Below are 11868 nucleotides of genomic sequence, written 5' to 3'. Positions count from 1 at the left end.
GCAGTGTTTCTCCATACAGCACATGTAAAACAGATTTCCTTGCTTTGTTATAGAGACTATATAGTGTACGACAATGAAACATTTGTATTTAATTTAAAATCAATGGTAAAGTGGCGCATGTCTCACTTCCGAGTTGTTGGCTGGGCTTGCTATGTTGAACCTTGTAAAATCAGCAATAAGCATTCACATGTCTACCATCAGAACCGTGACATCTTCTATTACAATCAATCCTTAAATGATGCCATGCTTTATCAAGTTATTCTACAGTCAGACCTTGGATTGGCTGCTCTCCTCCAGTGTTGCTGATTCTCAGAGATGGTATCAGTCTTTCACATCCTCAGTGATTCTACAATGTTTCCCAAAGACGCAGGAGAAGCACTGGTAGATGGGAATGTTGCCATCAATAAAATAAATTGCCAGATGATTTATCCACTCACATTTCTAGGAGATATTCCACATGTTTTTTTATGAACAGAGAGAGCACTGCCCCGTGAACAGAAGTTAATTAAAATTTCTTTTGCTGTGTTGGCTAGCTACACTTCCTCACTTGTTTATTTTTGTTCTTTTTGGTCTGCACACTCCCATGTGCAAAGTAGAAATTAGGAGATCTTGCACTCAGTAAGACTGGTAATAAGAGCGCTAATATTGGCGCAAATAAAACCTGCAGGATACTGACTTGTCCACTGTGCAGTTTTCATCCTTCCAATTTCCTGCTTTTATCCACTGTAAAATAAAACGATGTAAAGGGCTGATGAAACTTTAATTAATAGGACCATCAATGTGCAAAACAAGTAAGTAATTTTCCAGGTGTCCAAACCAGGCTTTCCCTTCTTTCTCTCTCTCTTTTTTTTTTTTTTTTTATAAATAATTTATAAATCTTCCTGTAAGAGACTAAATACAAAACCAAACAAACAAAACCAACTTCAAAAGAAAGTTCTAAGATATTATTAAAGCCACTTCTTGTCCTTCCGTACAAAGTAGACAGTAAAGGGATATTCTCCCCTTTTCAGTTCTGGCCGGATTCAGCAGTGACAGGCCGGGATGCCATGTGGTCCACCAGCTCCGGGCAAGCTCCTGTGGGCAGCTGCCTGGCCTCCCTGGGAAGACGCGTCCTCCTACCTTTTGGCTTTTAGCAGTCATGCGAGCTGCTCGGAGGAGTCTAGGTGGTCAGGGATAGGCAAGCCAGTTATAATGGTCAAACACTTATTCCACACAGTGAACGTGGGGCACACTGGCTGCCCAAATGTAATGTCAAAGGTGTAAAGGTGTAGGGAGTTCAAAGCATCGTAAAAAGCAAGGGAACCGTTGTCATAGTCCAGCAAAATCCCGACCCGCCGGAGGTGAGGCGCAGGCTCGATGGGGATTTCTTTGCTGTTGTGCCGCACCACCCACGTGTTATTGCAGCGGCAAAGCACCCAGGAGGCAGAATTCTTCCCAATCCACTCGTGTTTCGGCGCCGACTTGTAGGAAATACCAATGGCATACCTGCAAAACAAAAAACAACTCAAGGAAACAAATGCTTCCTGCCACGTTTGTTTCTCAGTGAAGTCAAATGTTAGCCCAGAGGACTCACTGGAATGCCCCAGCTTCTTACTGCTGCTGGTTAAGTTCTAATTAAGTGACGTTTCACCGCAATATCTGCACAGGCTTAATTAATGTTTTTCCCCATCTCTCTTGGGTCTGAGAGGTCAGGGAAACCTTATTGTCCCCTGTATTGTTTGCAGCTTGGCTGCTATGGTAATTTTTTGGAGCACTCATCTCTGGTATTCAAAAGGAAGATTGTTGAGTACTCAGCAACTCAGTGTTTAAATCACTGGGCCTCAAATTTCCACTTCCAAACAGATGAATACAGAGGAATTCATTGATTTTAAAATACACTGCTATCTGTCAGCTAATCTGATCTCTCCTTGCTCCTTTAATATATGGCCCAGAATAAGGAATGCAAGAGTAAACATCAAAGGACACATTAAAAAAAACATTTTTGCCATTCCCAAATATGTTTTGCCAGATGTTGGTGTGGTTTTTAGATTCAAATGAGCATTTTTGAGACTAGGTTTTGGGCCAAGTGAAGCAATTGTAGGTGAAGACATTTGCTCTGCAAACCATAATTTATGGCAAGATGTGCAGGGTAAAAGGATTGTGAAAATGTTCTTATTAATGGACACTGAGGGAAAATACCTGATTTCTCATATATAACAGAAATGTAAAAGTTCCTCACGTTCTAGAGACACTGCAGTATTTGTTAGGCTTTCAACCAACAGAGATTAATGTGCCATAAGTTATTCTGTTTCCATCCCTTAGAGCTGGCACAGGCAAACAGCATTTTTCTTGTTTGAGACAGTGGGCATACCTGAAGACCTTACTGATTTTTCCACTCCATTAACCTCCATCATGATTGTTGCCTTTGAATCCCAAAGGATGACATCTCTTCCACTGACTAAAGGGCCCCTGAAATCCACCCCTGTATGACACAGAGGATCATTCAGGAGCAGAGGAATGCACTCCTCTATTTCCTGCCCCTTGCTTCATACCCTGGGGCACAGACCTACAGTTCTGCTGCTCTGTGCCCCCTCCACAGAAGCAAATCTGACCTCCACCCCTGTGAAACTGGATCATCAAATTGTCCTCATATTTATTTTTCTTTCTTCCTGAAGGATGCCAGTATCTTTCAGGTTTAGTAAAGAAATAATCACACTTACAAAGTTTGCTGTGTTGTATGAAAGAGATGAAACTTTCTGAGCTCTCCAATGCACTAAAATCTTAAAATTTACTGTATGTGGGTTCAAAAAACAACCATCTCCAGCCATGGAGTAAAATTCCTGTGAAGACCACTAAATATAAAGATGATCTACCTGGCAGATTTAGTTCCAGAGTCCAAAAGTGTTGGAGATATTGAGAAAATAGTCTGACAAACCATGTGAAAGTATATGCTTGTCCTGCTCTTGTATTGTTCCCCGTGCCTCTGCTCCTGGTCTCTATCAGAGAAACTGTTCACGGTGTGAACCAGTGATTCTTTTAACATATATTTGTATATACATACCACGTGCTCCCACTTATAACCACTTCCCAGTAATGACGCCCGCTGTCAATGAACACGTTGCCAGCTACTCCATAGCTCCCCTGGCTTGTGAATCGCTCTGGTGTGTGACTCTTTTTGGAGGATGTTTCATCACGTTCCACTGTCAAGTTATCATGAGACACTTTCAATTTCCTATGAGCAGATTTGGGGTCCAGTTTAAATGGCTGACCTAGAGAGGCAGAGACAAAGATGGCAGAAGAACGGTTTGGCTTTGATTTTGAAAAGGAGAGTGGATTAGTGAGCCTCTAAGAAGCCCACAAGATTACATAACCATATTAATCTCCTCTGAAGTGTTCTCAGGATAGACTAACCTATTCTGGTCCCTGCAATCACTAGTTTGCATTGTCAGTTTACTGTCAGTCTCATTGTGCACTAACTTCCCTGTGTCGATAATCCCTGAAAAGAGCCCTGCATAATCACCATGCCCATTATCTCTGACCCAGAGGTAACCTGAATACTCTAATTCTTGCATGTAATTGAAACCAATATACATGCTAATAAAGGTCTGAGGGTTGCTTTTTTCACAGCATATTAGATTTAGAGTAAGTTATGTTCTATTAATTCTCTAGGGATAAAGCTCCATAAATAACATCTTCATCGTTACTACAAAAAAATATGATTTCAAATCCCACAAAATGAGTCTGAAAATAAGAAGCAGCACTAGCCTTGTCCATTCGTTCACTCACAGCTTTATTTATAACAAGCACAGTCAACAATTCAGGATCGCTTTGGAAGGATGCCTGTGTGGTGCTGGATACTGTGCATTAAAAAGAAGGAAGTGAACTGTAACTTGGTCCAAATAATATGGTGTAAAAACATTACTGAGGCTGTTGCTCTTGGCAAGTATCTTCAGCTGTAGCACAAGGTTTGTAGACAATAACAGGAAGCTTTCTGGTAAACCGAACCCTGTAGATATATAAAGCCCGCCACAATTCTGACAGGCTTGCTCATTGTGTCAAAAAACAAAATGATCATTTACCTCCACCAGGAGACAACTAGGAAACTATGACCCCATGAGTGGTCTAGCAAAGCCCTTTTCCCTTCTGACTGTCTTTCATATCAAGGGGAAAAAAAATGCAAGTGGAAGATTTGACGACATGCACAGAGAACGTAAATTAGCCCTCTCATGAGGTCTATGTCAGGCACTGACACGTGTGCTTCAAATAAGATGTAAAGTGTTCAGAGTTCATGAAAGAACAGTTAAGCATTTCTCACGCAGTAAAACTGAAAGCATTAATGTTGGGGGTAAGAAGAAATTAAGTTCATCTGAGCAGTGACAGTCAATATGTGTTGGTTCACATCTCTAGGCAATCTGAAAATGCAGACATTTAAAATGGGAGATGATTAAGGCAATACTAATTCTTATTTAACGTTATTAGAGATGGGTCCCAAATTAGATAAGGAGTACTTTCAGCTTTAGAGTTACCATCTACTTTCATAACGTGTGTTTAGTTATGTATTATGATAAAGTATAAAATGAACCCATTGGAAAGTATTTGGGGAACACTTTACCTGCTTTTTCTTACTGCTCAGTAGGAGTAAAATACCTGCAGCTTGCCTCTCTAACTGCTTAGTGCCCTTTGTGTTGCTGAAGCAGTATCCAGAGGATGTCTTTCTCTGTACTGAAGTGTATCTGGTCACATCATTTCTCGCAGTCACCTGAGAGATTGTTTTTGTGCTGCACCAGGTCACAAAGGGACAAAAGGGTAAAAGACTGCCATTTCCAAATGGGTTTTCTGGTTATGCATTTGCTTGTAGGTTACCAGGTTTGACAACAAGCAGATTCTTGGTAGCAGATGTGGGGTTTGTATGAGCAGTTTTTACACAGAAATGCAAACCAGGTTAACAGCAGAAAGGGGAAAATGAGAAACGTGTACATGCCATTCCCTCCAGCCTCCTTCTTGCAATGTTCAGTATCACCCCTCTTTGAGCAGCCTCCCCTACAATAAGCAGGTTTCAGAGGGTGCACAAATCCCAGTGTTCCTTTTCCAGTGCTCAGAGCTGCCCGTGATGACTACATGAATGAGGGATTGGCTGGGACACAAGAAGAAAAAGGCTGAAAACCAGTCTTAAAATTGCTATACTACATCTGCTAATAATTTGTGTAACCATTGTTTTTTTGAAGTGGGTTCTCTGACTACTCTACCACCTTGTTGAACTCCATAAAAAACTGAGGGGGATGGAGATAAGAAAGAGATCATTTTGGAGGATAAAATTAAACTAGCAATTATCTTATGAATGTTATACAAAAATAAATGTTTTATTGCAAACATAAGAAAAGTTTTTGCTTTGTAGAGGAAAAAGAATAGAGGACATTAAAACAAAACCACAAAATAGTATTTCCAATCATTTTACATGTGATGGTTCTGTTCCTAAATGATATTTCCAGTGACCAAACTACAGATGCATCTCAAAAAAAAAAAATCTGCCCTACTGAAGAATCTGGCAGTCTTGAATTGAGTTAAATAAGTGGCTTCCATTGTGGGAAGCACTTTAGACAAGTTAAGCTGCTCTGCACTCTTCTGTCTTCCAAAGATCAAACCTAAAAAGGAAGGCAAGAAAGGAGAAGAATGTGTGCGTGCCAGATCTCACGTTACTCACTGTTTGTCTTGAGCTTGCCGGGCTCGCTGCTTCTGCTGCCTGCCTGATTAATGGCCTTAACAATGAAGATGTACTTAGTGCCACTCTGTAACCCGTGCACTGTGTAGTGGTTTTGTTTGATATTGGGAACAATCATCCAGCTGTCGGCTGAGTTGCATAAACCTGCAATTTCAAACAGAGCACATTAGTCATAACATACTAAACACTTTGTAACAGAGGAACATTTAGAGCACTCCCTAGCACCCAATGACCGATATGAATTTTGCTTCCGTACTTTTAAAGTGCTGTTATGTTTACCAAGTAGCTACTTAATTCCACTAACCCATTTCATCAGCCCTCAGCCAAGGTACCTTTTAAGTTCTTGTTATGTGAAGTCAACCATAAAAAATGGACATTTAAGAAATGAGTCAGTGGAGGCATGAGCAGTCTGAGATTTTTCATATCCCAGTACAAGGAATTTGTTATTGCTTAAGAACTAGAGGATTATGGAGATCCCATCAATCTACTCTTTGGGTTAACAAACTCAGTTTAAGCCTCAGAAAACTAATGTGAGCACTAAAGCTAGAAGGGCTGGGAAGGCACCTTTGCTGGTAGTCCCCAGGTATGCATTCTTCAGGACCTGAAGCAAATCATGGAAGGCCAAACAGGGTAGAGTGTGGGCTCCAGAGCAAGCTTTGGCTTTTACACTCCAGGCTTTGCCAGGATGTAATCTAAGCCAGTAAATTTAAGGGATGCAACTTTTTGATTTATGTCCTCATGGTTAGATGTCAGCTGGGGAAGAGCTGGATAGTTCTCCAGTTACAAACATTTTGGGGTATGTTTGATGCCTACTACAGAAGTATAATATTTAGGAAGTAAGTGAAATAAGGGAGGAGCAATATCATCTGCAAAACAGGAAAATACTCCATTGAGATGAATTTATTAATTTACATATTTTTTTCCTACTGTGATATAACTGCAAGGGTAGTCAATCACCCATATTACTTGCTGTACATTTTGAACAGCTCCTGGTCTAATGGATCCCCAGTCTCATAGCTCTCTTATTACAAACATTTACATAAATAACAAATTCAACATTCATAAAGTGTATATATATTCACAACCTTTTATATAGCTATACAGCCAGAAAAAGATATATGCAGATGGAAGTGTATGCATGAGTGTGCATGTGTAAGACTGGAAAACTTAAAAGAAAAATGCTTGACTGGATTGGGAACCTGACAGACTTGGTCTCTGCCTTTACTGGGCATAAAACATGTTATGAAAGCTATTGTGTTATTAAAAACCAGCTTTCAGCTTTTAACTCGTGTTTTACCAGCAAACCAGTAAGTACTAGTGAAGAGAATCTTTTAGAAGTCAGTAGTAATTTCAGCCCCACATATTAGGCCATACAAAATCTTTATGTAAAGTAAAAATGAAAAGGCTACTGGACACAAAACTTGAAAGAAAAAGACCTGTGATACAGGTTTACAGGCTCATAGACAATTGATAACCATACTGGGAGATTCCTTCCTGACTTGGGATGTGCTTTCATAACAAAAGGTCGTTAGAAACAGACCTCATACCCAAAATTTCAATCTAAGAATTATGTAGCTTTTGTCTCAAAGTTCCCTTATATTACATAGCATACTTCAGAGGCAGGCAGCTACTCATTCTGCTGTGCAAAAGGGTAACTGAGGCACAGTTTCAGGCAGGACTCATATCACCTTGTCATCTCATGAAGAGCTCCAATGCCTAATGTATTTTTCTGGACTCTGAGGAGAGGCAGAAATCAGTGAGTAGTTTCTATCACTTCTCCAGGTGTGAACATCCTACCACAAGTGCCTCTCTTTTCTTGGCCACAGAGGAAGTCTAGGTGACTACCATAGGTGAGATCTCTAACTTCAGGTATCTGAAACGAGGTGAGATGAACACCCCCACCACCCTGATTCGAAGTCTGGAAGTCTAAGCCTGTGGCTGAACTCACACATGGGTTGTGGCCTTTGGACCATGATTTACCAGAGAGAGAACATTTCTTTGTTGCAGTTTCCTGGTGTAAAGTGGGAAAAAAGAATTCTAGGATGTTCCTTATGCTCCAAGCAGTGAGCATCCTGACCACACGTAGCCTCCCTAAATGTCACCTACAAGGGATTCAAATGGTTTGCTATATGTGGATAGAAGCAGCAAACAAAAGCAACCTTGCAGCACTGTTTTTCTCAAGACTATTGAAACACTAGATCATATAGAGCAATCATATGTCTACCTCCTGAAAAAAAAACAACCCAGTGTTATACCCCATGAAAACCCCAGTTGCGCCTAGCACTTGTAGTAAACTGCTTATAGCAACATCAGTCCACATCATGTTTCACTGAACCATACCTACTGACTGATATTTATTTCTTTAGGCTGGGTGTGAATGGGTTTCCCAAGAGGAAGAAAGGAAATAAAAGCAGTAGTTTCCTGGCATCAAATATTTCACTGACTGCTCAGAGGAATCCTCATCTTTTCCCAATAAAAATTTGCCACAGGTATTAGAGTGAAGGCACAATTGTTCTGTAGCTGAACTACCACATTGATTTTGCATTGAGACCATCACTTACCTGGCTCATAGGTGCTATGGCAAAATAAGTGTTAAGGTAAAATAAAACAAAATGAAGCACTGGATTGAGAGGGAGTCCAGTATGACCAAGGAATCCCTAACTCCGATGCCTCGGATGTGGTTTCAAATAACATATGGCAGTAGAGTCATAGAATCATTTAGGTTGGAAAAGACCTTTAATTCTTTAAGTAAGTGGGATGAATCTGGACAGGAGTCCTGGAAGTGTCTTCTCCTTTGACAACCACACTTCAAAAGCAAAGGTCTGTGGTATACATAGGCTGTATATAAACAAACCCTTACGCAGACACAGAAGTGCCCAGACTTTTGCTAAATCATCTCAAAACTAGATTTATATCAGTCACTACAGCTCTCTAAAGGGCACATTTTTCAGGCTTGCATTACACTTTTTATGTTACCCTTTAAAGGCTGATCACTCCTTAATAAAGTATAAAACTTGGTTCTAATATATGAAGGACTATAAGGTACAGATGCATTGCTATGAGTCTCCTCTCCAGTCTATCCTCTCCTCCTGTGTATGTCGATTTATATATACCCAATACTCACTAATCTGTAAATACTCACACACGGTAAATTATTATATTATTAAATAATCTAGTTAATGCTTAATTTAGATTTCTGTGTACAGAAGGCAGAGCCACAATAATTTTAGGCATTGTTATAGCTTGGCTTCTGCTGCTGGGGTTAATGGCAAAACGCTGACAGGCAGGTATAGATTCATCCCACCTGACCTTGAACACAGAGCAGAATTCCTGAGTTAGGACCTTACCTACCCTAAACTCACTGCATAGTCAATGCAGAGAGTTGGGAACCCTTCGTTTGACCTGTGTCATGTTCTAGGGTAAGGCTCTATCCTCTTTGATGATACATGGCACCTTTGATTTCTTTTCTTTGTCCTTCTAGTCTTAGGCAATCCAGGCTACGGGCGTATAATAAATATTGGATGTGCAGTGACTGCCTCAGTTACTTTGCTTGACAAACCACCAAGGGGCTCAGTGATGTGTCCATGTGCTTCCTGACTGTGAGGTGTTTGATAACAGGATTTAAACTGAACTTTGATTCAAAAATCTTGGGAATGAAATTTTGATGGTGTCAAACTACAAGACCAAAATCCTTCAAAACAGAGAATAGCAACTAGTGGCAGCCAAATTAAGTTTTTAAGTGCGAAAGAATATTTTGTCACTGCATCAAAAGAATTTGTCTCCAGTTATGCCTTGTCAGGACAGCCTCTCTTCTCTGAATACAAAAGGAGATGATTAAGAAGGTCCAGGGAAATGAGGAAGCAGCCTGGTAACACAGGATTCCGGAGGTAGCGTTTGCCTTCTCAGCTCACTGCCGGTGGCAGCAGGTTAAGTGGAAAAGCACATATCTTCTCCTCACTGGCGCAGCAGCAGGAGCTAAGGGTCTCCTATTGTACCCACTCCTAACCCAGGCTACATTCAGGTTTCTTGTTTCAAAAACCCAGGGCTTTTTACAGGGTAATGCAGGTGGTAAAACAATGCATTTTAAAACTGTAGCCTACAAAAATGTAGAGAATTTAAATTACATCCTGAAATGGTGCAGTGAGCACAGTGATGTCCGTACAGGATGTGTGAGTTTTCAAAACAAGTTTCTCAGAGTCTGGAGGTAATAATTTGTAAAGCTATTTCCCTGGTGTTGTCTGTTGCTGCACTTTAAAAAACAGATGGGAAAAATCCCAAGGTGTAAATCCTCCTAAAATTTACACTGGTAGATTTTAATAAAATATACCTTCTTGAAAACTGGAAGAGGAGCACAGAAGTCATGAGAAGGTTATTTAATCTCTTGAATATTTTAATTATTTTAAAATGCTTTACTTAAATTATTAGCAATTCAAATTGGTAGAACAAATACAGTAGGTGAAGGTAACAGACAGCAGTCCACCCCCACTCTGCATTGCCATGCGAAAGAAAATATTATATGCAGGATTTCTGCAAAACACATTGCATTTTTTTTAGAAATACACTCTTTTTGTACTCTTCAAAAGGCAGAAGTTTTCTTCGTTTTCTCCCAAACTTGCTTTTGTGCCATTAAAACATACTCACTAAAATCCTCATTAGCAATCTGAAGATTGTAAGGAATCTGTTTTTAATAAATTAAAACTTTCAGAAACAGACAAAAGCTAGAATATTCAAAAATCAATTGGTGAATCATAAACTCACTGTTCTTCATGGAAGCTTGGGGTCCTAATTGTCTTAGACCCTTCAAAAAAATCTTATCCTATTTTATAGGAAGAGTAGCCATGTAACACTGGGAAGGTTCTGACAGTACACTGTAGCCTTAATAATCCTTAATTTTAGTATTTAGCTGATGAAACTAACTATCCCAAATTCCATTTACCAGGAAAGAGAGAATTATTTACTGCTTTTTGTCTTGAAGAGAGATGTGTTTTTCATGAAGACATCTTGTATTGCAGCTAGTAAAAAGCTGGGTCTTTAAATTTTAACCTTCCTGAAACACGCTAAAGCAATTCCATGATGTTAAAAAAATGCATACTCAACAAATAAATACTTGAAAATTTATTGAAATGGGATAATGAAATTATAATGCATGTTAGCTAGCTAGTGACAAAGTAATTTTTAAAAGCCTTTATAATATTCAGATTGTAGGTGATTAGCTGCCTCTCAGAAATGCAAATGTACAAATGGTATAACTCTGAGAACAACTGCGTTAGTAAAAGCCTGCTTACCTTAAAGTTCTGTATTGCTCTTATGCACAGAACAGGGCTGCCAAGCATTTAATAGCCAAGCAGTCTGGCCACATTTGGAAATAATCTTTCCTGTATGAAATAGGATTCAAAATGAAATACTCTGTTTGGACCTTTTCCATCAAATGTTAACTCTCCAATTTTTCAGTTAATAAAAAAGAATATAGTTGATTATGTTGGATAGAAAATATATTAGAAAAACATAGCATTGCTTGTTTTTGTTACTGAATTCTTAGCAATCTCTGAATGATATATGCCTCTGGTGGGGGAAATGTACTGAGGAGTGGAAAGTGCAGTCAGTCTGGCTATGTGGTTTTAAGAAGTGGATTCCAAAATAACAGCCTCCATTAGCACGGTAGGCGGGTATGTATGCAAAGTGATTCCTATTGTCTCAGGGGAAAAAAGCTTGGTTTAATGCAGTACTCTACCTACTCCCTTGTGACTAATTCATAGCTATAAAAACACAGAAAAGAAGACAATCTATGAACATGTTTACATTATGCTACAGGCAACACACAATACCAATGGAAACTTTTGGGGATATGATAGAAATTAAAAAAAAAAAAAAAATACGTGCAACAGCATGCAAATGTCATAAAGAGAAAGAAATTTGTGCTAATCCAAAATCTATTCCATTAAAACAGGATTTAAAAAAAAAATCACCTAGCTGCATTTCATCAAAACATGAAGGCTGCAATCCAGCGCCTGCTAAAGCCACTTACAGTGACAATATCTGTCTGTGTTCAACCACATTACTAAGGTACACTCTGATATTATAGGGACAATTTTGGAAAGTCATTTATAAAAGTTGGGATATTAGACCTTTCTGCAGGACAAAGAATATAATTCAACAAAGTGAAGAAACAT

The 11868-nt window shown here is 39.4% G+C and overlaps 1 protein-coding gene across 2 annotated transcripts in view; it reads right to left on the bottom strand.

Moving 5' to 3' along the window:
- Positions 1 to 1136: 1136 nt before the first annotated feature.
- The window catches only part of MID1 (midline 1), a 100810-nt gene continuing 90078 nt past the window's right edge, over positions 1137 to 11868 (bottom strand). For both annotated transcript variants that reach the window (XM_075718250.1, XM_075718256.1), the window contains 3 exons: positions 5681 to 5842; positions 3041 to 3248; positions 1137 to 1485 (listed from right to left, as the gene is read on the bottom strand). In XM_075718250.1, the coding sequence (XP_075574365.1) occupies positions 1137 to 1485; positions 3041 to 3248; positions 5681 to 5842 (719 nt within the window). The remainder of the gene's footprint in view (positions 1486 to 3040; positions 3249 to 5680; positions 5843 to 11868) is intronic.

The sequence above is a fragment of the Pelecanus crispus genome, chromosome 1 (assembly GCF_030463565.1).
Source record: "Pelecanus crispus isolate bPelCri1 chromosome 1, bPelCri1.pri, whole genome shotgun sequence".
NCBI classification, from domain to species: Eukaryota; Metazoa; Chordata; class Aves; order Pelecaniformes; family Pelecanidae; genus Pelecanus; species Pelecanus crispus.
The sequence above is the reverse complement of the archived record's forward strand: the minus strand, read 5'-3'. Positions and strand labels throughout refer to the sequence as shown.